At 55.2% G+C, this 27,130-nt stretch overlaps 3 protein-coding genes across 3 annotated transcripts in view; all 3 read left to right on the top strand.

The window, feature by feature from the left end:
• Positions 1-556: 556 nt before the first annotated feature.
• Positions 557-2,266, top strand: ETH_00019680 (uncharacterized protein; the record flags this gene model as incomplete). Its single annotated transcript, XM_013375796.1, has 2 exons — positions 557-842; positions 1,029-2,266. 2 exons carry the CDS (start codon positions 557-559, stop codon positions 2,264-2,266), a joined length of 1,524 nt encoding a protein of 507 aa, XP_013231250.1.
• A 1,577-nt stretch (positions 2,267-3,843) lies between these two features.
• On the top strand, positions 3,844-7,519 carry ETH_00019675 (very long-chain acyl-CoA synthetase, putative; the record flags this gene model as incomplete). Its single annotated transcript, XM_013375795.1, has 4 exons — positions 3,844-4,130; positions 4,612-6,093; positions 6,530-7,075; positions 7,333-7,519. 4 exons carry the CDS (start codon positions 3,844-3,846, stop codon positions 7,517-7,519), a joined length of 2,502 nt encoding a protein of 833 aa, XP_013231249.1.
• Positions 7,520-17,437: 9,918 nt separating this feature from the next.
• The window catches only part of ETH_00019670 (uncharacterized protein), a gene marked incomplete at both ends in the record, with an annotated part of 11,194 nt that continues 1,501 nt past the window's right edge, over positions 17,438-27,130 (top strand). Inside the window, 13 exons of the mRNA XM_013375794.1 lie at positions 17,438-18,842; positions 19,111-20,229; positions 20,564-21,018; positions 21,519-21,709; positions 21,877-22,112; positions 22,605-22,704; positions 22,961-23,006; positions 23,422-23,717; positions 24,307-24,694; positions 24,802-25,149; positions 25,363-25,429; positions 26,266-26,376; positions 26,779-26,929. Of these exons, the coding sequence (XP_013231248.1) occupies positions 17,438-18,842; positions 19,111-20,229; positions 20,564-21,018; positions 21,519-21,709; positions 21,877-22,112; positions 22,605-22,704; positions 22,961-23,006; positions 23,422-23,717; positions 24,307-24,694; positions 24,802-25,149; positions 25,363-25,429; positions 26,266-26,376; positions 26,779-26,929 (4,913 nt within the window). The remainder of the gene's footprint in view (positions 18,843-19,110; positions 20,230-20,563; positions 21,019-21,518; positions 21,710-21,876; positions 22,113-22,604; positions 22,705-22,960; positions 23,007-23,421; positions 23,718-24,306; positions 24,695-24,801; positions 25,150-25,362; positions 25,430-26,265; positions 26,377-26,778; positions 26,930-27,130) is intronic.

The following is a 27,130-nucleotide window of genomic DNA, read 5'->3' as shown; positions in this document are numbered from 1 at the left end:
AGGTTGCACACCTGCCTCATACTTACCGAACCTTGGTGGCCCCAAATGCTGCGTATTGTGAGGAAGGTGACACAATTTGTTTTTCACTTCCTTCACTTTGACTGTAGAAAAGAAATATTTGGTTTGTGTGATATAATGGTGCAGCTGTTGCCCCCCCCGAACAGAATCCTTTACTAGCTAGGCCTTGCTGGTCCACCGGCTGCTGAGCTGCTGCTGCTGTCGCTGCAGTAGCTGCTGCCACGGCTCACGTATGTTCGGAGGGCTTTTCCGACTCAGCAAATCCATATTCCTGGAGGAGTGTGTTTGTTTGTGTGGGGTTTAGTCTAATTCAGTAGCCTGTGTGTGGCACTGTAGGCTTTCGTGGTGTGTATCACTGCCGCATCGATGCAGTCACTGCACTTCAGGCAGCACCGGGCCTGTGCCTTGACTGCAATTGTTTCTCGAGTTTTACCTTCTTGCGAATAGCGTGTCTCATTATCGCTGCCGCACGACAAAGATATCACAGCTGCAGCTGCTGCAGCACACTGCTGTGTTCAGCGCTGCTCGCTTAGCCCCCATGGCGCTTGCTCCAGAAGCGAGCCACTTGCCTGAGGCGTGGGACTCTACTGGGTGCCACATAGCCACCTGCGTGTTATCAACCCAGCAACAGTTGTGGGAGCAGCAGCAGCAGCAGCAGCAGCAGCAGCAGCAGCGGGACTATCAGATATTGCAGCAGAGTCAACAGCAGCAGCAGCAGCAGCAGCAGGCGCAGCAGCAGCAGCAGCAAAGTCTGCGGCACAATCAGCACGGAGTAGCGCTCCTGCATCAAGACAAACAGGGGCGACGGCGGCCTGTGTCTGTTGGTGAGTCGCACATACAGGAGTGACACACAAATGTCCACTTTTTCACTTTCAAAGTGACCTCGCGCACTCTTCGTGTACATAGACCTGTAGCTGATAATCCCTTGCATCGCAGGACATATACCCTTTGTTCTATTCTTTCACGGAGTGTTTTTTGTGCTGCTGTCTTGTTGCTGCCTCATTTCGCAGCAGCGGCGCCGCTGCCGAGACCCGCCGCCGCGCACCCTACATATATTCCTGGGTATTCCGAAATGTGTCTGGCTGCTGCATTTGGCCCGGACAGCGGAAATGGAATACCACCAGGCGCTGGGGGGCCCCACGGGTCCGTGTGGACGGCGTTTGAAGCCTCTTTGATGCTGGATGTGCAGGCGCTGCTGGAGGTGCAGCACCGCAGCAAGACACAGAACGGGCCGGAGCTGCGGCGGTTGCGTTCTTCTCGAGACGCGCCTCCGCACAAGAGGCTGGAGTTGATAGGGGACACAGCGGCCCACTGGACCCGCCAGGAGCTCACGCGAGATGACCAGTGGTGCTGCCCCTGTGCCCAGTCCACCATGGCGGCTGGGCGCAGAGAGAAGAAGAGGGAACATAGTCGTTTTCTCCTCTTTGACGACGACGGTGAGGAGCCGCTGCCCATGAACTTGAAGGCCAGGGCGCGAGCTGCTGCTGCAGCAGCGGCGCGCAAAGAAGCAGCCACCGCCACCGCCACTTCCGAAGGACCCAGAATGGAAGATGAAGCTTCAGTCTGCCCTCCCGAAGAATGGCCATTGGAGGCGCCTCTAGAGGGCATTTTAGGGGGAGAGGAAAAGGCCGGGGTGGCGGCTGGCGCTACAGCTGTTGGCGCCACTGCTGCCAGCAGCAGCAGCGACCCCGCCAGCAGCAGTGGGAGCAGCGAGGCCAGAGAGCTGCAGGAAAACTCAATGAAAAACAAGAGGCAGGTGGAGTATCAGGCGGCAGTTCGCATGTCTGCGCTGTGTCTTTCCTCGGGCAAGCAGGCCCTCAGTTGCTGGAGTCCACAGGGAAAGCAGTCGGAGATTTCCAGAACGATTGATTTTTGGTTTGTTTACCTCTGCAGACAGCCGCAGGCGCTCACCCTGCTGGAGAGGGTAAACTTAGCAGCGGGAACTTTGGGCTCGCTGCTGCTGGCCCCTCTGTGGTTGCAGCGGCCGCTCGCCTTCGGCAACGACGTTGCTAGCTCTTGTCGTGCTACTGCGAACTGCAGCAGCAGCAGCAGCACAAAGCAACGAGCAGCAGACTGCGCAGCCGCAAGGGCTCCTACTGCAATGGCAGCGGCACCAGCCGCTGCTGCTGCTGATGCACCTGCTGCCAAAGAGAAGAGCAGACACAGAGAGCGCGGAAAATATTGGTGGGATGGCAGCAGTCTCATCTCCCAAGGCTTCATCTGTCCTGCAGAAGCATTTTTTCTATAGATGAACTCTTCTTGGGCCATCTATGGTGCTGTATTTGCACCAGGAGAAGGTGCGGCGCCCGAAGCAAGAAACAGCAGCAACATTCGCAGCAGCAGCACAAGCAGCAGCAACAATCGCAGCGACAACGGCAGTCAGTCATACAGCAACAAAGCTCATTGAATCCGTAGACCCTGGCAGCGGAGCTGGGGGCGGGCGAGTACCCGTCCTGCGCTCATCTACATTGGAATGTGCGTAATTAATTGATGCCAGTGTGCACGAACGGTCGTGCAGACGGCAAACGTGCAGCGCATTCCACAGCAGTGAATATATTTTAAGTACAGAGGCACCAGAAAGTACCATCACTTGCATGGGCTGTGTCCCGCTGTATACTTATACCTCCTCAGCCCTCCCTGATCTAGCTTCGGCAAGGCTAGGGAGACTTCGGGGGGCACGGGTTTTGTTGCTTTTTTCTTTTTCGGACAAAGACAACTACGAGAAGAAGATGTCGCACGGGGTCCTATAGCTCAGTTGGTTAGAGCATTCGGCTAATAACCGAAAGGTCGCCGGTTCGAGACCGGTTGGGACCATACCTAGCAGGATGGCGGCTTTATGCATCTTCCAAGAGATGGGCTTTGTTTTATAAGGGGAAAAACACCAGGAAGTTGTGCAGTTTCGACAGTTATTTTGAATTTAGGATTTCCCCCTTCGTTTCAGGCTCTCCTGAATAACCTCGAATCTGTTTGCACTGGATGAGCGCCGTGCACGTTTAAATTGCACCTACTTAAACACACAGTGGCAGGTGTGTCTTGTGCTCTTCTGTCAAGTAGGTTGATGGAAAGTGAGTGAGGAGCTCATTATTTAATGATTTAAATATTATAGACCTGAGATTGAAATATTTCAGCAAGGCGTCATTTGCCTGCTGTTCAGGGCGCTGCCAATTGCAGCTCTAGAAATCACGCTATGCGTAGGCACATAGTTGGTGGCGTCTTCTCTGCGTTTGACTTGAATTAATTTATATTCACCAAAACACTAGACATTTAGCAGAAACTGACATTCACAGCTCAATGGGTGGTCTCCACCACGGAGAGCAGTTAGCCGGTAGTGTTTCAGCATCAGGGCGGTCAGTCCTGGGCTCCCTTTCGTCTCCCTGCACAATTCCACGGAAAACAGCAGGCGAGCAGCAGCAATAGACTTAAAAGCCCTTTTTATTCCCTCTTTTTTCTTTCCTTAGGTGTACAAGCACCACTGTAGGGGATCCCGCGGCCATCTATTCTTGCTGCCTTCCAACGCAGTGTCCGTCTGCAGATCCTTCATTCTCTTTGCCAAAGGTCCGGCGCGGCAAAGGTGCCTTTGCTGCGCCTCATTCACAAGTTGAACCCTAGGAAGTTCCGGAGAGCTGCAGCGGCAGCCACACACCAGCAGTGACAGCCGCAGCGGCAGCATCGCCCGTCGCTTCCATTCCGCCGTGACAGCTCGCTGTCTGCGCGGGCCTCTCTGGCTTCTCCTTGAGGCCAAACCCGCCCGCCTGTCGGCAGGGCGGACTCAGATATCAGCAAGTTGCCTCAACACAGCAGCTGCGCCACCGCAGCCCTCAGACAATGAGTGGCGTTACCATTGACTGCCTCACCCTGCCCGTGCCAGGAAGATACATTCAGCCTCACGAGAGCAAGGACTTTTCGACGGCCACCAACATTCAGGTGTCTATCAACCAGGTCTTACGCAACAGAGACGCTGCGCTGCAGCAGCAGCAGCAGCAGCTGGGGGTCGGCCGCCCTCTGCACGTTGAGCCCTTGTCTACAGAGCTGAAGGAAAAAATCAAAGCAGGCAAAGATCTAGTATGGACCACAGACGTAGATGTCGAGCTTCCTGTCAAGGTAGCAGAAAGGTTAGCCCCCCCTTTTGATTCAGCAGCAACAGCAAGACACGCAGCAGCAGCAGCAGCAGCAACGGCTAACGCTTCTGCTCCTGCAGCCCACGCCAGTGCTTATTAATGCGCTGTACTTTCTTGTGGCTTTGGCCGCATAAAATGTGCCGTGTGCAAAAGCGGCAGCTGTAGCTTGCGGCAGCACCAGCAGCACGAGCTGCAGCAGCTATGACAGCTCTCATCAGCAGCAACATTTGCTTGATGTGCAGCAGCATAGGCAGCAGCTGCAGCAGCAGAGCTAGCAGCAGTTTGCTGCTGCCAGTTTTAGCTGAGCTAACGAATGCCTTTTTTGGCCCCCTTGTGATGCTGCCTGCTTGAGTTGTTTCTGCACGTTCTTGTCTTTCACTTTCCCCACTTGTTTGTTGGTCTATTTGTTTGAAAAAAAGGTAATTTGTTAATTATTTATTATTTCATTCTTTCTTATTGCGTTCTGCTGCGGCAGCGGCCCAGCTGCCATCCCTGCGCAGACAGTGGTGGAGTTTTTCGCGGACTGCGTGCGTCGCTTTGGCTCCGAGCCGGCGCTGCTGTTTGAGCCGCACTACCCGTGCTCGAGCAGCAGCAGCAGCAGCACCAGCAGCAGCGGGAACGGGAGCAGCAGCAGCAGCAGCAGCGGGAACGGGAGCAGCAGCAGCGGGAACGGGTCCTCCGCAGGAGCTGCAGCGGCGCCTCCTACTGCAGACGGCGATGACGGAGGCACCCAGTGCGTCTGCTTTCCTAAGGGGAGCAGCACCCCCGTGGCTGCTTGCCCTCCCTCTTATGTTCCTAACTTGCTGCCGGGGTGGTGCGGCTACTCTTGGTTTGGGTACTGGACTGATGCATGTTTCTTTGCAAAGGCACTGCTGCACCTGGGGGCCCCGCGGCTGTGCCGCGTGGCCATAATGGGCTGCAACTCCCCGGCCTGGGCCATCTCTTTCTACGGAACCATCATATCTGGCGGGATTTCTGTCGGCGTTTACACCACTAACAATGAAGATGCATGCAAATATGTGATCGAACACTCCCAGTGCTTCATCGCCGTTGTTGACTCGCTCGAGAACGCGCACAAGATGCTAGCAGTCAGGGAGCACCAGCTGCAGCAGCAGCAGCAGCAGCAGGGGCAGGAGGCGACGCCGCTGCTGCCGGGAGGCAGCCGCGTGCTGCAGCAGATCGTGGTGTACCGCGACCGCATCCCCGCCAGCCTCGCAAGCGACGGACTTGTCGTGTCTTTCGACGACTTTCTTGCTTCCGGCCGAGCTGTGAAAGAAAGTGCACTTTCTGCTCGGATGGAGCGGCAGAAGCCGGGAGCCTGCTGCTGCATCGTGTACACCAGCGGGACCACTGGTCCTCCCAAGGGGGTGATGCTCTCTCACGACAACCTGACCTGGACCGCCAGCCTCATGGCCCAGATCGTCTCGCTCAGCCCCCAAGACCGCATCGTTTCGCTGCTGCCTCTGTCTCACGTGGCGGCCCAAATAGTGGACCTCGTGGCGCCCCTGATCATGGGTACTTCGGTTTATTTCGCGCGCCCCGACGTGCTGCGGGGCACGCTGCTGTACACGCTGCTGAAGGTGCGGCCCACCTGGTTTCTGGGGGTGCCCCGGATTTGGGAAAAGATTGAACAGAAGCTCAAGGAATTCGGGGCCAGGGGCAGCCACTGGCGCCGCCGCCTCTCCACTGCAGCCAAAGAAATCGGATATGAGGGAGCCTGCGCGCTTCTCGAGGGCCGGCGGGCCCCCTGGGCTTTCACTCCTGTCAACAAGCTCGTGCTGCACCAGGTGCGCAAGGCTCTAGGCTTCGACAAGTGCAACGCTTGGGGCAGCTGCGCAGCCCCCATTGACCCCGAGACGCAGAAGTACTTCCTTTCTCTCGGCATGCCCATCAACTCCCTCTACGGGCTCAGCGAAAGCACGGGCCCCCAAACATTCATTGCGCCTTCCCCCGGATGGTCAGCTCCACGGCAGAATAGATATTTCCCACTGGAGGATGGTCTTGCCAGTCTTGTGCTTGACTCGCTGCTGCCTTGCGGACTCTTTCTTGTGGAATCGTGTTCTATTTGTCTTCATCTGGAGGTTGTCTTGTCTCGCGTTGAACCTCTTCACCGTTCGCTGCTCTTCGCCGTATATCGGTTTTCCTGTCACGTATTTTTGTCCCGTCTCAGCCTTTTACTTGGGAAGACACTGTTTCTCTGTTTCGTGTTCTGACTTCTATGTATTTTTGGCTTTCGCGACTAAATACATAGTCGCGCGCATGATACGCATGCGTGTATGAGCATGCATATTTGGGAGCATGCGCCTAATCTGCTGTTCCTGGTTATCGTGTATTCATCAGCGTCTTTTATCTTATTGTGCTGCTGTGCTGGTGTTGGTTGTGCTTCGCTGCAGGTTCAAAGTGGGCAGCATAGGCCATTCGCTGCCCGGCACAGACACCCTCATTCTGAACCCAAACGGTGAAGGCGAGGGGGAAATATGCTTTCGCGGACGAAACATATTCATGGGCTATTTGGGAGACGATAAGGCTACCATGGAGGCCGTGGATCCGCAAGGTTTCTTGCATTCTGGGGACTTGGGTCGAGTCGACAAAGACGGATTCATCTTCATCACTGGCAGGGCCAAGGAGCTGCTGATCACAGCAGGCGGGGAAAATGTTGCTCCCGTCCTCATAGAGAGCACTATAAGACAGGAGCTGCCCTTCGTTTCCAACTGTATGGTGGTGGGCGACCGCAAGAAGTTCCTGTCGGTGCTTCTCTGCCTGCACACAGAAAAAGACAAAGATGACGCCCCCACGGAAGTCCTGGCCGAAGAGGTGCTGCGAGTCATAGAGCCACTGGGCAGCACCAGCAAAACAACGGCCCAAGCAGCAGAAGACCCCGTAGTCAACAAACTCGTCTTACAGGGGCTCGAGAGGGCCAACAAACGTGCAGTTTCTAGGTGGGCCTAGGCTGTTGCTGTTGCTGCTGCCAGACGCCTTTCGCCTCCTCGTTGACTGCCGTCTGCTGTTACTTAGCTTAACGCATACATTTTATTTATCACTTCAGCTTCTAGAGCCGGCCTGGCAACGCGTAGGCTGTGCCCGCTGACACTATCTCCCAACGACTCACGTCAACCGCAGCTGCTACTGCATGTCCTCTTCTGCTGCTGGTGCATCTCTTGCTGATGCTGCATCTGCTTTGCTGCTGCTGCTGCAGGGCTCAGCGAGTGCTGGCTTGGCGGGTACTGCCGGTGGACTTCTCAGTCGCTGGCGGTGAGCTGACCGCCACTCTAAAACTACGCAGGAAAGTTGTAACAAAAATGTACGAAGACATCATCGACCAAATGTACCTACAGCCCCACCCCCCTTGCCTTCAAGGAAGCGGAGCTGGCTGTAAGCTTTAGTCCAATGCAGCACCTGCCGCAGCTGCCGTTGCGTGCAGCTCGCTGCAGCTTATGTTGCAGTCATTGCAGCTCGCTGTAGCCTTCCGTGCTGCTTGCTGCGCCTTGAATTTGCCGTGATGAGCAGCAGATTCAGGCTGCAACAAGTAGTACCAGTTCCCGCTGCTGCCGACGAGCTCAGCAGAGTCTTCTGTGATTCATAGCAGCAGGCGGTGCTGCTGCTTATAAGAAGTAACAGCAGTAGCAGAACTTGCTGCAGCTTCTGTATGCGCGGCTATTTTGAAGCAGCTGCAGCAACTGCAGCAGCACCAAGCTGGTTTCTTGCACCAAGATGGTTTCTTGATTTGCAGTTTGCAAACTGAGAGGCGTCAGGAGAGGCCCCTATGAGCGCTGCACAGCAGTGCGCCCTGCTGACCACTGCAGCTGACCCTGTTCCTGCTGCAATAACGGCACACAAAGGCCGTAGCATTCCTAGCGCGCATTTACGAAGGTAGACATTGGTGTGGGGCAGCCAGACGGAATCAAACAACGATGTTGGTTATGTAATTGTGTCCATGCACGCCGCGTGGCTAGCATACAGGCTGGACTGACGGAACTTTGGTGAAGTGCCGCTTGCCACGTTCCCGCTTTAATACGCATCAGAACGCGCAGGCAAATATTCAAGTACTTACTTGCATTGATGAGCACAGAACAATGTTGCGATCCACGTTGCTGCATAGGCACTAGGCGAGTAGTGTGCACTGAATCGGAAGTAAGGGGCTATGGCTTTACACTGTGGTCTATTTGTGTTAGCCAGGGCTGAGGGGCTCCTTGGTTAGCAGTTGAGTGTGGAGAGGCACGAATACACTGTGTGCCTTGGCAGAGGACTGGAAGAGGCAACAGGGTCACTAGCGTTTTGTTGGTTCAGTCAGATCTAACGGTAAGCAGCGAAGAACTGTTAGGCAGGAGCCGGAAAAAGAAGGTAGAGCGGGGTTAGAAGCATCAAATGGTGAGTGTTGGGGGCAAATTCAGTTTGGGACGTGGTGGCAGGGTTTGGTTAGGCGGAGCAATAAGTATTTGGCGTGGGACGCCTGTAAAAAGCAACGGGGAGGACTAATTTGCGGAGCGACAGAATGTAATGAGGGCAGGCGAAGAGCAGATTTGCTCGTGGAAAGAAGTGAAACGTGCAAATCTGTGAATATTAGTCGAGTCGCGGGAGAATCTTTGTGTGGAAGGCGTTTTCGAGAGTAAACACAGGTGTGGCTGTTTCGATTCGGAACTGAACACGGGGGAACATGCAAGAAAAGAGTCAGAAAGGGCGAGCATAGTTGATTTATAGAAGTAAAATGACGAAAGAAGTGAAACGTGCAAATCTGTGAATATTAGTCGAGTCGCGGGAGAATCTTTGTGTGGAAGGCGTTTTCGAGAGTAAACACAGGTGTGGCTGTTTCGATTCGGAACTGAACACGGGGGAACATGCAAGAAAAGAGTCAGAAAGGGCGAGCATAGTTGATTTATAGAAGTAAAATGACGTTTGTGAACTGTCACGAGTGAGTGTACATTTAGAAAAGGGCAGAAGAAGTGGGAAATATAGTGTAGGAATAGGGTAGTTGTGTTGTATAAAAAGCCTGGTGTGGAAGCTGTCTGTCTGGCGCCAGACCCCGCAGCGGGCAGTTCCGCGGTCCCTGCACTCACCACAGTGGGGGCTTTTCCCTGCTCTGTTCCCAGCCTCGGGCGGTCCGCCCCGCATCATCTCCCGCGAGGCCCACACCTCCGTGCGGGCCCCTCGGGGGGCTGCGGGTTCGCAAAGGACGAAGCACTTCCCCCAGTTATGCGGGCAGGCCCCAGCAGACTTCATTTCGCCACCTGACCGACCACCGCTTGGTTCACAGCGGGCCGCTACACCCGCCGGTCGAGCACATCCAACAAAGCGCAACTATTTCTAGGCATACACCCATCACGCTGTCGGTAATGTGATTGTATCCATGCACGGCGCGCGGCTAGCATACAGGCTGGAGGGAACTAGCGGAACTTTGGTGAAGTGCCGCTTGCCACGTATCCGCTTTAATACGCATCAGAACGCGCAGGCAAATATTCAAGTACTTACTTGCATTGATGAGCACAGAACAATGTTGCGATCCACGTTGCTGCATAGGCACTAGGCGAGTAGTGTGCACTGAATCGGAAGTAAGGGGCTATGGCTTTACACTGTGGTCTATTTGTGTTAGCCAGGGCTGAGGGGCTCCTTGGTTAGCAGTTGAGTGTGGAGAGGCACGAATACACTGTGTGCCTTGGCAGAGGACTGGAAGAGGCAACAGGGTCACTAGCGTTTTGTTGGTTCAGTCAGATCTAACGGTAAGCAGCGAAGAACTGTTAGGCAGGAGCCGGAAAAAGAAGGTAGAGCGGGGTTAGAAGCATCAAATGGTGAGTGTTGGGGGCAAATTCAGTTTGGGACGTGGTGGCAGGGTTTGGTTAGGCGGAGCAATAAGTATTTGGCGTGGGACGCCTGTAAAAAGCAACGGGGAGGACTAATTTGCGGAGCGACAGAATGTAATGAGGGCAGGCGAAGAGCAGATTTGCTCGTGGAAAGAAGTGAAACGTGCAAATCTGTGAATATTAGTCGAGTCGCGGGAGAATCTTTGTGTGGAAGGCGTTTTCGAGAGTAAACACAGGTGTGGCTGTTTCGATTCGGAACTGAACACGGGGGAACATGCAAGAAAAGAGTCAGAAAGGGCGAGCATAGTTGATTTATAGAAGTAAAATGACGTTTGTGAACTGTCACGAGTGAGTGTACATTTAGAAAAGGGCAGAAGAAGTGGGAAATATAGTGTAGGAATAGGGTAGTTGTGTTGTATAAAAAGCCTGGTGTGGAAGCTGTCTGTCTGGCGCCAGACCCCGCAGCGGGCAGTTCCGCGGTCCCTGCACTCACCACAGTGGGGGCTTTTCCCTGCTCTGTTCCCAGCCTCGGGCGGTCCGCCCCGCATCATCTCCCGCGAGGCCCACACCTCCGTGCGGGCCCCTCGGGGGGCTGCGGGTTCGCAAAGGACGAAGCACTTCCCCCAGTTATGCGGGCAGGCCCCAACAGACTTCATTTCGCCACCTGACCGACCACCGCTTGGTTCACAGCGGGCCGCTACACCCGCCGGTCGAGCACATCCAACAAAGCGCAACTATTTCTAGGCATACACCCATCACGCTGTCGGTAATGTGATTGTATCCATGCACGGCGCGCGGCTAGCATACAGGCTGGAGGGAACTAGCGGAACTTTGGTGAAGTGCCGCTTGCCACGTATCCGCTTTAATACGCATCAGAACGCGCAGGCAAATATTCAAGTACTTACTTGCATTGATGAGCACAGAACAATGTTGCGATCCACGTTGCTGCATAGGCACTAGGCGAGTAGTGTGCACTGAATCGGAAGTAAGGGGCTATGGCTTTACACTGTGGTCTATTTGTGTTAGCCAGGGCTGAGGGGCTCCTTGGTTAGCAGTTGAGTGTGGAGAGGCACGAATACACTGTGTGCCTTGGCAGAGGACTGGAAGAGGCAACAGGGTCACTAGCGTTTTGTTGGTTCAGTCAGATCTAACGGTAAGCAGCGAAGAACTGTTAGGCAGGAGCCGGAAAAAGAAGGTAGAGCGGGGTTAGAAGCATCAAATGGTGAGTGTTGGGGGCAAATTCAGTTTGGGACGTGGTGGCAGGGTTTGGTTAGGCGGAGCAATAAGTATTTGGCGTGGGACGCCTGTAAAAAGCAACGGGGAGGACTAATTTGCGGAGCGACAGAATGTAATGAGGGCAGGCGAAGAGCAGATTTGCTCGTGGAAAGAAGTGAAACGTGCAAATCTGTGAATATTAGTCGAGTCGCGGGAGAATCTTTGTGTGGAAGGCGTTTTCGAGAGTAAACACAGGTGTGGCTGTTTCGATTCGGAACTGAACACGGGGAAACATGCAAGAAAAGAGTCAGAAAGGGCGAGCATAGTTGATTTATAGAAGTAAAATGACGTTTGTGAACTGTCACGAGTGAGTGTACATTTAGAAAAGGGCAGAAGAAGTGGGAAATATAGTGTAGGAATAGGGTAGTTGTGTTGTATAAAAAGCCTGGTGTGGAAGCTGTCTGTCTGGCGCCAGACCCCGCAGCGGGCAGTTCCGCGGTCCCTGCACTCACCACAGTGGGGGCTTTTCCCTGCTCTGTTCCCAGCCTCGGGCGGTCCGCCCCGCATCATCTCCCGCGAGGCCCACACCTCCGTGCGGGCCCCTCGGGGGGCTGCGGGTTCGCAAAGGACGAAGCACTTCCCCCAGTTATGCGGGCAGGCCCCAGCAGACTTCATTTCGCCACCTGACCGACCACCGCTTGGTTCACAGCGGGCCGCTACACCCGCCGGTCGAGCACATCCAACAAAGCGCAACTATTTCTAGGCATACACCCATCACGCTGTCGGTAATGTGATTGTATCCATGCACGGCGCGCGGCTAGCATACAGGCTGGAGGGAACTAGCGGAACTTTGGTGAAGTGCCGCTTGCCACGTATCCGCTTTAATACGCATCAGAACGCGCAGGCAAATATTCAAGTACTTACTTGCATTGATGAGCACAGAACAATGTTGCGATCCACGTTGCTGCATAGGCACTAGGCGAGTAGTGTGCACTGAATCGGAAGTAAGGGGCTATGGCTTTACACTGTGGTCTATTTGTGTTAGCCAGGGCTGAGGGGCTCCTTGGTTAGCAGTTGAGTGTGGAGAGGCACGAATACACTGTGTGCCTTGGCAGAGGACTGGAAGAGGCAACAGGGTCACTAGCGTTTTGTTGGTTCAGTCAGATCTAACGGTAAGCAGCGAAGAACTGTTAGGCAGGAGCCGGAAAAAGAAGGTAGAGCGGGGTTAGAAGCATCAAATGGTGAGTGTTGGGGGCAAATTCAGTTTGGGACGTGGTGGCAGGGTTTGGTTAGGCGGAGCAATAAGTATTTGGCGTGGGACGCCTGTAAAAAGCAACGGGGAGGACTAATTTGCGGAGCGACAGAATGTAATGAAGGCAGGCGAAGAGCAGATTTGCTCGTAGAAAGAAGTGAAACGTGCAAATCTGTGAATATTAGTCGAGTCGCGGGAGAATCTTTGTGTGGAAGGCGTTTTCGAGAGTAAACACAGGTGTGGCTGTTTCGATTCGGAACTGAACACGGGGAAACATGCAAGAAAAGAGTCAGAAAGGGCGAGCATAGTTGATTTATAGAAGTAAAATGACGTTTGTGAACTGTCACGAGTGAGTGTACATTTAGAAAAGGGCAGAAGAAGTGGGAAATATAGTGTAGGAATAGGGTAGTTGTGTTGTATAAAAAGCCTGGTGTGGAAGCTGTCTGTCTGGCGCCAGACCCCGCAGCGGGCAGTTCCGCGGTCCCTGCACTCACCACAGTGGGGGCTTTTCCCTGCTCTGTTCCCAGCCTCGGGCGGTCCGCCCCGCATCATCTCCCGCGAGGCCCACACCTCCGTGCGGGCCCCTCGGGGGGCTGCGGGTTCGCAAAGGACGGAGCACTTCCCCCAGTTATGCGGGCAGGCCCCAGCAGACTTCATTTCGCCACCTGACCGACCACCGCTTGGTTCACAGCGGGCCGCTACACCCGCCGGTCGAGCACATCCAACAAAGCGCAACTATTTCTAGGCATACACCCATCACGCTGTCGGTAATGAGATTGTATCCATGCACGCCGCGTGGCTAGCATACAGGCTGGAGGGAACTAGCGGAACTTTGGTGAAGTGCCGCTTGCCACGTATCCGCTTTAATACGCATCAGAACGCGCAGGCAAATATTCAAGTACTTACTTGCATTGATGAGCACAGAACAATGTTGCGATCCACGTTGCTGCATAGGCACTAGGCGAGTAGTGTGCACTGAATCGGAAGTAAGGGGCTATGGCTTTACACTGTGGTCTATTTGTGTTAGCCAGGGCTGAGGGGCTCCTTGGTTAGCAGTTGAGTGTGGAGAGGCACGAATACACTGTGTGCCTTGGCAGAGGACTGGAAGAGGCAACAGGGTCACTAGCGTTTTGTTGGTTCAGTCAGATCTAACGGTAAGCAGCGAAGAACTGTTAGGCAGGAGCCGGAAAAAGAAGGTAGAGCGGGGTTAGAAGCATCAAATGGTGAGTGTTGGGGGCAAATTCAGTTTGGGACGTGGTGGCAGGGTTTGGTTAGGCGGAGCAATAAGTATTTGGCGTGGGACGCCTGTAAAAAGCAACGGGGAGGACTAATTTGCGGAGCGACAGAATGTAATGAGGGCAGGCGAAGAGCAGATTTGCTCGTGGAAAGAAGTGAAACGTGCAAATCTGTGAATATTAGTCGAGTCGCGGGAGAATCTTTGTGTGGAAGGCGTTTTCGAGAGTAAACACAGGTGTGGCTGTTTCGATTCGGAACTGAACACGGGGGAACATGCAAGAAAAGAGTCAGAAAGGGCGAGCATAGTTGATTTATAGAAGTAAAATGACGTTTGTGAACTGTCACGAGTGAGTGTACATTTAGAAAAGGGCAGAAGAAGTGGGAAATATAGTGTAGGAATAGGGTAGTTGTGTTGTATAAAAAGCCTGGTGTGGAAGCTGTCTGTCTGGCGCCAGACCCCGCAGCGGGCAGTTCCGCGGTCCCTGCACTCACCACAGTGGGGGCTTTTCCCTGCTCTGTTCCCAGCCTCGGGCGGTCCGCCCCGCATCATCTCCCGCGAGGCCCACACCTCCGTGCGGGCCCCTCGGGGGGCTGCGGGTTCGCAAAGGACGGAGCACTTCCCCCAGTTATGCGGGCAGGCCCCAGCAGACTTCATTTCGCCACCTGACCGACCACCGCTTGGTTCACAGCGGGCCGCTACACCCGCCGGTCGAGCACATCCAACAAAGCGCAACTATTTCTAGGCGTACGCCCATCACGTGAGGTGACCCCGGGATTTTCTAGTGCCGGGATTCGAACCCGCACGGCGATGGCGCGAAGGCCGCTGTCGAGCAGCTTCACTTACTTTTTAAACGCTTTTTTAATCTTTTTATTCAAAATGAAGCTCTGTTTCGTCATTAATTAGCGCTGCCAGGCCAGTATGCTCAGCGTGTCGGCGTAGCACACCCTGAATGATATTCTGAATTGGTGGCGCTGAGTATGGGGCTTTTCCCGCACTCTCCGGTATTTTTATGCGGCGATATGCTAAACATGGAATTACTTCGCATTTTTACCCAGAGAAATAGGTTGCTGCACTATTCGACTGCATCCTGAACCTGGCAAATTGATGGCCAGCCAAGAGAATGCCTTTTCTCGACGCAATGAGTATACTTCCCTTGTAACCTCTGCAAAGTGCCGTGCTTCCTTATGAATCAAAAGTCACACTCGACAGGATTTTCTTTCAAACTACATTTGAATTTACTATCATGGCTAGCAGACATAGGGTGCAACGACCGCTAATAGTTACCTCCGCTGTAGGCCACCTTAGCAGAATATTGTTTTTGAAAGCAGTAGGTACTGTTTCTACTGGCTCTGGAAAGCCCCATGGAAAGCAAAGCTTGTTGCTATGCTGTCATTTCCACATGCGCGGATATTTTGAAGCAGCCGCAGCAACGGTAACAGCAAGAAGCTGAATTTTTGGTTGGCGTTTTACAACAAAGGAGAACCACCAGGAGAGGTCCGATGAAAGATGTCCCTGTCGGCGACCAGTGCGCCGGGCATAGAATGTTGCTGCACCTCTGCGTATTACTGCTGCAGCAGCAGCAAGCAGAAGTTTATTGATGCTGTAAGCTTGTGTCGAGGCGGACGTAAGCTTGCGGCAGTCCAGCGAAGTCAAACTGTATGAAAATGATTATGGAATTGAGCCAGTTTGAACAACGTAGCTGGCAGATAGGCTGGAGGTAACTGCCAAAATGCTGATGAAGTAGCGCCCAGCAGTATTCACTTGAACGCACATCACCATGCTTTTCCAAACCTCCGCAGTTATCTGCATGTACCAGCACATTGTACCCATGCTTCGATTCACATCCTCGTTCACGCTTTAAATGAAGATTCTGGACACCTGGGGCGAGTAACTCTTGCTGTGTCACTTTGGCTCCATTTGTACCCGAAAAGGCTGTAGGTGCAGCCCCCAGTGCACTTCCTGCCTTTGCCAGCCTTCCGAAGAAGCAGCAGGGTCACTTGCTTTTGTTTGTTGCAGCAAAACCGAAAAGGAAACAGAAAATAAACCCCAAGAGCTTCTGCACAGGCACGGCACAGAGCACAAAGAGCACAAGTGGGAGTGAAAAACCCAAGTAACCCCGAGTAACCGTGTCTGCGCATGAAATTCAAAAGTTGAATTTCACCTGATTTCAGTACCTGGAGGCAAGTAGGCAAGTAGGCAATCAAGAGCTAATGCCGAGTCCCACAGAAACAGAAGAGGCTATAATTTATTTACAATGGCCGCAGATTTGACCAGTGGTCATGATGGTACAGGACCCGCGCGTGCATGAAGTTATGTTTGAAAGTTTCCAAAACAGTGAAACCTGCACGACAAAGGCCCGGTGCTTCGGAGCTTAAGCCTTTATGTAAACATACTTTCCTTGAATTTGAAAGAAGCACGAAAATGACAGAAAAGCCGTATGGGTGAGGGAACAACTCCATTGCTCTACGGTTTAATATTTGCTGCAATCCTCAAGAAAGCGAAACCTCCTGTCCAGCAACACCATGGCAGCGAATCGCCGTAGGTGGATGGACGTACATATATTTCTGTACCAACACCCACCACGCGAGGTGACCCTGGGAGAAATAAATACCTCCGTTCTCCCCCGGGTTTCAACATCATTTGCCCTATTTTAATCTCTTTTCCTCTTCTAATTTGTTTTCCATGGATAACATGAGTAGTTACACTACGCAGCAATACTTAGCCAGCAGCAGCTGGATGGCATGTAACATGTTCAGAACTCTTTCAAAGGGCCCTTTTCTAACTTTCATGAATTTATGTTAAAAGTGAGATCGTAAGGCATATATGAATCCCCGTTGCTTGTTCAGAGAAATGTACTTCTGCGCGGGTTCACTGCTTGCCAGATCCAACCGTTAGAGCCCCACTGGGTTGATCCCTTTGAAGTAACAAGTACTCTTTATGGAATTACCACTGCATGAAGTACGCTGACCTCTACGAAATGCCTCAAAAGCTATGGCGAGGCCAAAAAGTCCCCCAGGTGACCCCACAGGGGTCACTTGAGGGACTTGTTGGCTGCAGGACTGGCCTCAACGAGTGCTGAATATGAACAACGGACATCTACAGAAAAAGGCTCACATAAGTAAATAATAAAAGTACGAATTTCAGTTTATTTCATCAATTCCCGCAGAGTCTGACCTGAAGTGACCAAAGGGGCCGAGAGCCACAACTTGGTAAGAGCAGGGGCCGTCGTGGCTTCTTGTAAGTGTTTCGGGCCAGCTAGGGCTGCTGCTGTGACGAAAACGTGCACAAAACTGTTTACTTTTTTAGTTTCTTTTTCTTAATGTCTTAAAACAAGACTGCACACGAGGTCACTCCACAGCTCCTCTCTAACTCGACGCTTACAGCTCGACTGTGGCTCCTGAGCCCCGCAGTTTGGTATCTTTTACATCTGTGTATCTACGCCTTTTCCTCGTTTTATAAAATTGCTCTTTTCCTCTTTCTTGCTGTTCTCTCCTGGCTAACTAGAACCACAAGGGCTCCCAGCGGGGCTGCGGTCTCAGGCCCCAAAGTGACCCACGGTGACCTGGCTGTTTTTCTGCAGCCTCTTTGGCTCCCTAGCCTTCTCCTCGACCCCGCGTCCCGCTGCAGCTGCAGCTACTGCATTCTAGTTTGAGCCTGCAGCAGCAGCAGCAGCAGCAGCAGCGGCAGCGGCAGTAGCAGCGTTTGCATGAGTGGGCAGGTCCTCAAATTCCCGGCTTTTTGTCACTTTTCCCCTCTGCGTAGCTGCTGTGTGAGTCTGCTGCTTCGCGTTTCCTTTCCTTCAATGAGTCGCCGCAATGGGCCCTTCTGCTGCAACGAGGGGGCCCCCGCCAGGGAAGAGGGTTCAGTTGGTTCGGGGGCTCCATTGCTTGGGGGGCCCCCCGGGGTCCCCGCAACCGTAGCTGCAGCAGCTGCGAGGCGCAGCGCAGCAGCCCCGCGCGTGCCCTCCTGCTGCGTGGCCGTGAATGCCGAAACTGCACAGACACTGGCGGAGTGGGGGCTGCTGCAGCAGCCGCAGCAGCAGCCAGGTGGTGGCCCCGCTGCAGCGCACGGGCTGGTAGTGGTAGGGCGGCCCCAGAGCCAGCAGCTGCGGAGCGGCGTGGGCGTGGCGGCCGTGCTGCGAGCCGCGCTGCAGCGCCGCGGGATCGATCGTCTCCCCGATCCCAGGGCCCTGGCCCCCGCAGCCAGCTCGGGGGCCCTCAGCAGCAACTGGAGAAGCCTGGGGCCCCACATTGAGGCCCTGGGCATTTGGCTGGGGGACACTTGGATGGGGGCCCTCCAACGAGGTGACCCTGGGGCTGTGGGGCCCCTCCTGGACCTCATTGTTGAGCGGCAGCTCAAGTTTGAACAAAACGTTTTGGCCTACGATAACGCCCCTCTGCCTGCTGCTCCTGCCTCCCGCCCCGCTGGTGCTGCTGCTGCTGCAGCAGACAAGCAGCCTCCAGCGGTGGCAGCGGCGGCAGCGGCTGCTGCTGCAGCGCAGAGACAGCCTCCAGCGGCAACAGCTGCTGCTGCGGCTGCTGCTGCTGCTGCTGCAGCCCCGCAACCGGCTGCCAGCTATGACCGAAGGATGGGTCCCTTTTCCCCTGGGAAACAAACTGTCCCCTCCGGCAGCTCTTTTGCTGCCGGCTCTACTGCTGCGCTTGCTTCTGCTCGTGCTGCGTCTCCTGCTGCTGCGCTTGCTTCCCCGGCGCTCGCGGCTGCAGCTGCTGTTGCTGCTGCTGCTGCTGCTGTGCCCGAGCTGCCTTCTTTCGCTTCCAGTTTAAGCGAGGTCCAGTGGTCTTCACATTCCACAATTCATCAGCCTTTGACGCTGCCCTTTGGAAGGGGAACTCTTACTGAGGTGCAGCAGCAGCAGCAGCAGCAGGAACGCCAGCAGTCAATGCAGCAGGTGCAGACGCTGCAGCATTGGGATCAGCAAGGTCAGACACAGCAGCACGAGCAGCAGCAGCAGCAGCACAGCGTCAGCTGCCCAGGGCAGGCCTCCTGCTCGATCGTGAGCCAGCCCACAGTTGCTGCTGTGAGAATAGCAGCACAAGCTTCGGCTGCTGCATCAGCAACAGCAGCAATCAGGGTAGACGCAGCAGCTGCTCAGTCAGAGGCAGCTGCACCAAAGTGGGCTGCTGCTGCTGCGGCCCACATAGAGAGCGCAGCGGCGATAAGGCCTCCGAAGCAAGCAGAGGTCCAGAGTAAGTGGCACTTCAGATGCGGCTGCTGGTGCAGCTCCTGCTGCAGCTGCTGCCGTCCCAGTTCAGTGTTGGTGTCTTATAGGCATCCTGGCTGCTTTCTATGCCTCTGCTAATATTTCTACTAGAAGCAGCAGCGATTCGGATGGACCCCACTGCCGTTTCTGGGGTTGCTGCGGCTTGCTGCTGCTGCGTCTTGCTGCGTCCCTGTGAAGTGCTTCTGTGCTGCTGCTGCATCTCCTTTGCTGCTGGACCTTCTCTGCTGCTGCAGCGGATGAGCTTGGAGAGCCGCTGGCCACGGAGCCTCCTGCAGGCATGCCTATCTCGAGTCTCCGCAGCAGCGACAGCAGCAATAGCAGCAACAACCTGTTGTGTCAGTACCTAGCTGAGGCTCTGCTGCAGCCGCTGCGCCGCAGCAGCAGCATCAGCTTCTCGGCTGAGGGCGCCTGCAGCACAGAAGCCCTCCCTGAAAGTCCCCCCTTCTTCTCCCCCGTGGGTTGCTTAGCTGCTGCGCCGCTGCGGCTAAACAGCGGTCCGCAGCAGCAGCAGCAGCAGCAGCAGCAGGCTGAGGCGCATATGCTGGATGACATTCCCGTGGTCCCCACAGAGACAGAGACTCTTGGAAATGTCTTGAGCCATGGAGCTGCTGCAGCAGACTCCACAGGAATGTCACCAGGGCCGGCAACAGACGAGCAGCAGCAGCAGCAGCAGCAGCAGCAGCAGGAGCAGAACTTGAGCAATGGGAGCAACGCCGTTGGAAAGCAGCAGGAAGACATGCAACAGGAGCAGTCGCCCCACCTAAGCGGAAGCGGCACCAGCCCGCAAGAAGCTGGAGCAGCAGCAGCAGCAGCAGCAGCCGCAACAGCAACAGCAGCAGCAGCAGAAGCTGCTGCTCCCCTGGGTGCTGCAGAAGAGCCCAAAATCTCTACTGGGCGCTTCAGCTGGGTGGGCCCTTCGAGGCGCCGCAGCAGCAACATTTTTGTGTCTCCTTTAGGAGACTTTGGGGGCCTCCCGGAAGCAGCCTTTTCTGCGCACACACTGACGGGGCAGCAGCAAACCGAGCAGCAGCAGCAGCAGCAGCAGGAACAGGGGGCCGGCAGCGACAGCGAGGCGGGGCTCGGGTCGCTGTGGAGCCGCAACGACAACATCGAAGAGCTGCTGCTGCAGTCGCTGAAGCAGCACTTTGGCTGCAGCAGACGCAGCAGCATCAGCATAGTGCAGCAAAAAGGCCAAATGCTGCATGCGCTGCTGCAGTCCGAAGGCTCCCAGGCTTTTGCTGAGGGCCTTCATGACTGGGCTGAGGGTTTGAAGCAAAGGGCCCCAGAGGCTGCGCGGCTCCTGCAGCGCGAGCCCAAGAAGGCTCCCATTGTGCTGCAGATCTTCTACGCAGGTGCCGTACCCTCCTGCTGCTGCTACTGCTGTTGCTGCTGCTGCTGCTGCTGCTGATCTTACGGGGTCCTGGTTTCGCTCGGCAAGTTCGCAGCAGCGGCTTGTATTTTCCAGCTGTTGCGCGTTGCAGCTGTTGCGACGGCTCCTGTAGCAGAGAGAGAAGCTGCAGTCCCTTCGCTGCTGCTGCTGCTCTTGCTCCTGCCGCTGCTGCTGCTGCCGCTGCTGATACCCTCGCGGTGTTCCACCAGGCCCGAGCGCCTCGCGGGTGTGACCTTGTGTTTGCTGCAGCTGCTGACGCCATTGCTGCTGCTGCTGTTGCTTTGCTGCTGCTGCAGGGGCGGCGCTGCTTCACTCGAAAGGGCTCTTCGGCGGCGCAGCTTCGCTGCTGGAGGCTCTTGCGCTTCTGCTGCAGCAGCTGCCTCTGAGCTGCGAGCCGCTGCAGCAGCGGCTGCTAGAGCATCTTCGTCGATCAGCTGCTGCTGCGTCTTTGGCCGAGGTGGCAGCAGCAGCAGCAGACCACGAAGCGTACGTACACTCCGAAGAAGCAGCAAAACTTCTTGCTGCCACGGGCAATTTGCTGCTGCACTGGAGCTGCGCAGGCAGTGCGCCCTTGTGGGCTGGGGGCCTTCTGAAGAAAGCTGTCCGCGACGAAGCCTCATACTTCCTGCTGGTCAGGCTCGTGCTGCAACAGCAGCAGCAGCAGCAGGAAGGAGAGGAAGGGAAGGCAGCGGAAGTCAGGGCATTGTCTATGGAGGTCCTTGAAGCTCTGGCTGTAGAGGCATGCAGCGCTGTGAGTGTCTCCTGCTACTGCTGCTGCTGCTGCTTTGCTGTTGTTGCTGCTGCTTTCCTGCTGCTTTGCTGCTGTTGCTGCTGCTTTGCTGCTGGTATTTTGCTGCTGCTGTTGCTGTTTTGCTGCTGCTGCCGCTGCGGCTGCTGCTACTGCTACTGCTGCTGCTGCTACTGCTGCTGCTGCTACTTTGCTGCTGCTGCTACTGGAGTCAATCCTTCAGTCTCGCCCAAAGCTCCTTTTCTTAAGCTGCGCCTCCACCCGCCTGCAGCTGCTGCGCCGTATATACACTTTGTTGTTCTTCGCTTTGTTTTCTTTTTGTCATCTTTTGCTTTTTGTTTCATTTTGTCTTTTATCACTTTTGCTTTTCATCTCCTTGGCATTTTTTAATTGAATTAAATTGTCTCCCGCTGTTCTTGGCGGGCCCAAGTGCCTTCGCTGCTGCAGTAGCAGCAGCAGCTGCTGCTGCTCTTGCGGCTGCTGCTGCTGGGTTGTCCTTTCAGGTACTTCAGCGGCAAAAGCCCCTCACAACCCGCGTCGCTGCGCTGCTGGTGCTGGGCCCCTTGATCTGCTGCAGCAGCAGCAGCAACAGCAGCAGCAACAGCAGCAGCAGCAGCGCGCAGCCTGGCGACGACGATCCGTCCCACATCCACAGGCAGATTCTCGGCTGCCTCCGCATAGCCCTTTCCGAAAGGTGACCACCAGCAGCAACAGCAGCAGCAACAGTAGTAGCAGCAGCAGCAGCAACAGCAAACGTTTACTGACAGCCAGGCTGTCAGCCCTTCAAGAGCCAGCAGCAGCAGCAGCGGCAGCAGCAGCAACAGATATATATATGCTTTTTGTGCCCGCTTTATGCTTCAGAGAAGGGGTGTGGAAATCAGCAGCAGCTGAGACAGCATCTGCAATTGTTGCTGCTGCAGCAGCCAGCAGCTGCCGCGAGTTTGCTGCTGCAGTGGTTGGAGGGGGCTTTGTGCTGGAGGCCCTTCTTCCCGCAGCAGCAGCAGCAGCAAAGGCACAGAAGGGCATTTACGCTGCGCAGCCTGCAGCAGCAGCAGCAGCAGCAATAGAAAACAGCGCCGGCGCTGCAGGCGTAGACAGTAGGTCTTTTTGTGTTTATTTCGCAACTCCTTTTGTCTTTCCTCTTCCTCTTGTTTCCCTTGTCTTTTTTTTCTTTTTTCTTTTTTATTTTATTCCTTTTGTTTCCCTTTTATGCTTTTACATTTTGCTTCTTCCATTTTATTTCTTTATCTTTTCCGGTGTCTCTGCTGCTGCTCTTTGCCTTTTCCGGAGCTTCCCCGCCTCTGCCTGCTGGCTGCCTCGGTGCTGCTGCTGGTGTTGCTGCTGCTGCTTTTGCTGCCACCGCTACTGTTGCTGCTGTTGCTTTTGCTGCTGCTCTGCTGCTGCTGCTGCTGCTGCTGCTGCCAACGATCCGGTCTCCCTGATTCTAGCAGCAGCAGCGTGCTTGGCAGCAGCAGCATAAGCGGTCGGAGCTGCATGGAGCCTGTGAACCTGTTGCTCCCGCTGCCACTGCTCCCACTGCTGCTGCTGCTGTTGCTGCCAATGCTGCTGCTGCTGCTGTGCTGCTGCAGATTCCCGTCTCTTCTCTTTCTTAGAAAACTACCTAAGTGCTGTTGGCCGGCTGCACTCTGAAGACGCGCGACTTTACGCAGCGTTTTTCTCCTACCCCAAGTGAGTCCCTTTTTCTAGCTTGCATTACTTGCTCAAGGGCTGCCAATCTGCTTCTGCTGCTGCTGCTACTATTGCTGCTGCTGCTGCTGTATTGATGCTGCTCCCCTGGTGCTGCCGTAATTGCTGCTCCTGCTGCTCATGCTACTGCTCTTTCTCCGGCTGTCGCCGTTGCTGCTGCTGCGGGCAATGTTCTCTGTTCCTTGCTGCTGCTGCTGCTGCTTTTGCTGCTGCTGCTGCTGTTTGCTGCTGCGCTCAGCACGTCTACGGAGTCTGCTGCAGCCCTCCTCTCCGCCATCTCCTGGGTAGGTAGGCACGGCAGGGGCACGCGGGGGTCCCTTTGGGGCCCCTGGGGACCCCTGGGGGCCCCTTGGGGGCCCTACAAGACGCTGGGGGTCCCCTGGGGCTCCCACAGCCAACCCCTGAGAAAGGCTCCGGGGGGCTTCTTGGGGCTGACAAAATGCCAAGAGGCCTACGAGCTTTACAGCAAATCAAGGCACCTCGTTCTGCAGCAGCAGCAGCAGCAGAACTGGTAGCAGCAGCTGGAACACTGAGAGTAGCAGCACTAGCTAAGCTCCGACAGTAGTGATGCCAGCGGCTTGAGCGCAGCAGCAGCAGCAGCTGCTGCTGCTGCTGCCGCTGCTGCTGGTGCAGACTAATTGCGTAGCAGGGACGCCCCTGCTGCAGTGCTCCGCCCTTTTGCTGCTGCTTCTGACTCAGCTGCACACAGAAAAGGACCCTATAGATGCTGCTGTTTTGGCCGAGCTGCTGCTGATCTGCTGGAGGGGCAGGGGGGCCCCAGCGCTGCTGCAGCGGGTCACGCGGAAGCTGCTGCTGCTGGACCGGCAGGGCCCCCCAGCAGCAGCAGCAGCAGCAGCAGCAGCAACAGCTGAGGCAGGGCCAAGACAATGCCTCGCTGAAATTCTCAAAGACCTTCTGATGGGAACTTCTCGAGAAAACCCTCTTGAGAAGGAGACAGTCGATGTGCTGTTGTCTCTCTGCGACCAGTGCATGGCGTAAGCCGCCCATCTAGGGTTTAGGGTTTAGGGTTTAGGGTTACGGGTGTGGTGTGAGGGGTGCAGGGCGTAGGGTCAAGGATTAAGGGTCTAGGGTGTGCGCTTGAGGGTTTAGGGTTTTGGGTTTAAGGCATAGGATTGGGAGATTAGCATTAAAGGTTTAGGGCCATAAGAGGTCAAGGACATCTGGTGGGATTTGACTCGTCTAGGGCTTAGGGTTTAGGGTTTAGGGCCTACAGTTTAATTGAATAGTGATGCTACACAGTAAAGTGTCTCTTATCTTCTTTCCGCCTTTGCCGTGGCTTCCCTGTTTTCTTTCTCCATATCACTTTCTCTAAACACTTCAGGGTTAAGGGTTTAGGGTCTAGGGTTTAGGGTTTATGGTATAGAGTTCAAATTCGGGTTTTGTGTCCAACTGCCTCGCCGCCAGTGCACTGCAGCCGGGCTGCTGCGTGTCTAGTTAAGTGCCCGCTGAGGGTTTCTTTTGCTGCCTGGGCTGCAGCAGCAGCAGCAGCCGCAGCAAAATTGCTGCTTTTTGCTTCTTTCTGTCCCTGTCCTTTTTGCTGCTGCTTGTCTGCTGCTGCTGCAGAGAGGAGACAGGCGCAGCAGCAGTATCTCACTTCAACAGTCTCACTATTAGCGGGGTGCCCCCGGCGCCGCTGCTGTCGTTTTCTGCTGCGGACCACCTGCTGCAGGAGCTGCAGCAGCAGCAACCTGCAGCAGCGGCGGCAGCAGCAGGCCAGCAGCAGCTAGATGAAGCAGCAGAACTCGAGGCCTTCTGCAGCGACCACTGGCTCGAGAGGCCAGGAGCAGCGGCAAGTTCTGTCTCCTTTAGTCTCACCATTTCAGGCCGTGCCTCAAGCGTGTTTGGGGAGCAGCAGGGACTGCAGCCAGTAGCAGCAGCAGCAGCAGCAGCAGCGGCAGCAGGAGCAGCAGCAGCGGGAGAAGAGGTTGGCGAGCCATTTCCCCCGAAAGAGGTATCTCTTTTTGCGCAGCTTTGAGAATACAAAGAGCAGCAGCAGCAGCAGCAGCAGCAGCAGAAGCAACAGTGTGCTGTTTGTGGTTTTTGCTGCTCGTCTTTCAGCAGGACCCCCAAGGGCCTCCGCTGAGGGTCCCCCAGGGCCCCTCCAGGGGCCCCAGTGGGGGCCCCCAAGGAAGCCCCCAAGAGGGCCCCCTTGGGGGCCCCCAAGGGGGCCCCCTGGGGGCCCCCAAGAGGGCCCCCACGGAGACCCGCCTTGTCCACCGCAGCGTTTTGGCGTCGCTGCGGCCTTTCAAAAGCCAGCCGCCCGAGGGGCCTTCAGCAGCAGCAGCAGCAGCAGCAGCAGCAGCAGATGCAGCGGCAGCAACGCCAGAGCCGCTGGAGGAGGTGGAGTGTAAACTGCTGCTGCAGTGCTTCCGGCCTGTTTTTGTGAAGCTCTTTGAAGTGGTGAAGGTCAGCAGCAAAAGAATTCAAAAATAAAAAAGAAATGCTTTTCTATCTTTATCTTTGCTGCTGCTCTTTCGGCTTTTGTTTGCTTCTCTTCTGCTGCACCTTTGCTTCAGGCTTCAAAAGGCTGCAGCTGCTCTGCTGCTGCTGCTGCTGCAGCTGAGTAGCAAAAGGCTGCAGCTGCTCTGCTGCTGCTGCTGCTGTGCTGTTTTGCTGCAGAAAGCAGCGCAGAAGCCCTCAGGAGGAGAAGGCTTTGCAGACCCTGTAAGGGCCCTAACCCTTATCCGTAAACTGCAAACCCTAAACCCTAAACCCTAAAGCCTATGCCGCCCACCGTAGCTACAATCGTTTTCGCTCCAACGCATACCAGCAGTTAACAGCCTCAGGGCTCGCAAGACCCTAAACCCCAAACCCTAAACCCTAAACCCTATTCCCTAAATCTGCGGCTACTGCAGTGCGAAGAAGACCTGCTGCCACTGACGGCGCTGCCTTTGATACTCCAAGCTGTGGGAGCCCCCAGCAGCAGCCGCAGCCGGGTCTTCTGCAGCAACCTGTGCAGGGCCATGAAGCAGCAGATTGCTAGGCAAGCGGCCTGCAGGGTTTAGGGTTTAGGGTTTAGGTTTTAGGGTTTGGGGTTTGGTATCTAGGCTGCGAGGCTTGGCGTTCAGGGTGTAGGGACAACGGGCTACGGTTTGCGATATAGGGTGTAAGGCGTAGCGTTTAGAATTAAGGGTTTAGGGTTTAGGGTTTAGGGTTTGGCAAAGTCGCTCGTTCGTTTAGGTTAGAGCCTGCTGGGCCTTCTCAGCAGCTGAATGAATTAAACCGAGCGGAGTTCGAGATCTTCCTCTGCCAGCTCGCATTCTCAAGTACCTGCAGCCCATGCCCTAAACCCTAAACCCTAAACCCTAAACCCTAAACCCTACAGTCTAAGTCGTAGACTCTAAACCTCAAACTCTAAACACAAGGCCCTAAAACAATCATTTCACTACAAGATGAGCTGCGAAGGGTCCATGCCTTTGCGTTCTTCCAATGCTTCCAGCTTGGAATTCAGAACGTGGAATTTAGGGTTTAGGGTTTAGGGTTTAGAGTTTAGGGTTTAGGGTTTAGGATTGTTTGCTGCAGTGGAAAGCATATCGCCGCCGCCTATGGTGCACCGCGGCGTCGCCTTGGGCCCCAAGACAGAAAGAGGTGCCCAGATTCTGTCTCTGCTGCACCGCATCAAGCGCGAAGGAGGTCAGCAGCAGCAGCAGCAGCAGCAGCAGCAGCAGCAGCAGCAGCAACAGCAGCAGCTGATGTTGCTGCTGGTTCTGCTGCAGCAGATGCATTTGTGGCTCCAGCGCTGAACCCCCAACTGCCCTGAGGGTTTTAGTTTGCGTCTTTACTGCATTTTACGCTGCAGCTGCTGCCAGTGCACAAGCAGCAGCAGCAGCAGCAGCAGGAACTCCAGCAGCAGCAGCAGCAGCAGCAGAGGCCGCAGCTCGACAGGCCACTTGCGTAGAACGCATTTTCTGCTGAGTGCCCTGCAGCAGCCCAGGGTAGCGGAGCCTGCAAGCCTCTGCGTCTCCCCTGCCGTCCAAGTTCAGGGCTGAGGGTTTAGGGTTTAGGGTTTAGGGTTTAGGGTTTGCGGGCGTTCAGAGGTGCCTGGGTCCCGCACTTCCTGCCTCCCCCCACTCATCAAAGCCTGCGAGGCCAGACTAGCAGCTCGTCATGCAGCGCTTTTGGTGGAGAGTATAAATTGTTTGTTAAGTGTGGGGGCCCCCATACAGAGGCTACCGCCCGGTAAACCGTAAACCCTAAACCCTAAACCCTAAGCCCTGAGCCCTGAGCCCTGAGCCCTGAGCCCTGGACGCTGCAGGGAGGGCGCAGCGAAACCCTAAACCCTAGTTCGTGGGCCCGGCGCCTGGGCACTGGGGCTTCCCTGGGAGACTAAAACGGCAGATTCACAGTTTGTACTTTCTAGGGTTTAGGGTTTAGGGTTTAGGGTTTA

The sequence above is a fragment of the Eimeria tenella genome, genomic scaffold (genome assembly GCF_000499545.2).
Source record: "Eimeria tenella Houghton genomic scaffold, Eth_scaff3, whole genome shotgun sequence".
Classification (NCBI taxonomy): Eukaryota; Apicomplexa; class Conoidasida; order Eucoccidiorida; family Eimeriidae; genus Eimeria; species Eimeria tenella.
This window is presented reverse-complemented; position numbering and strand designations above follow the sequence as displayed.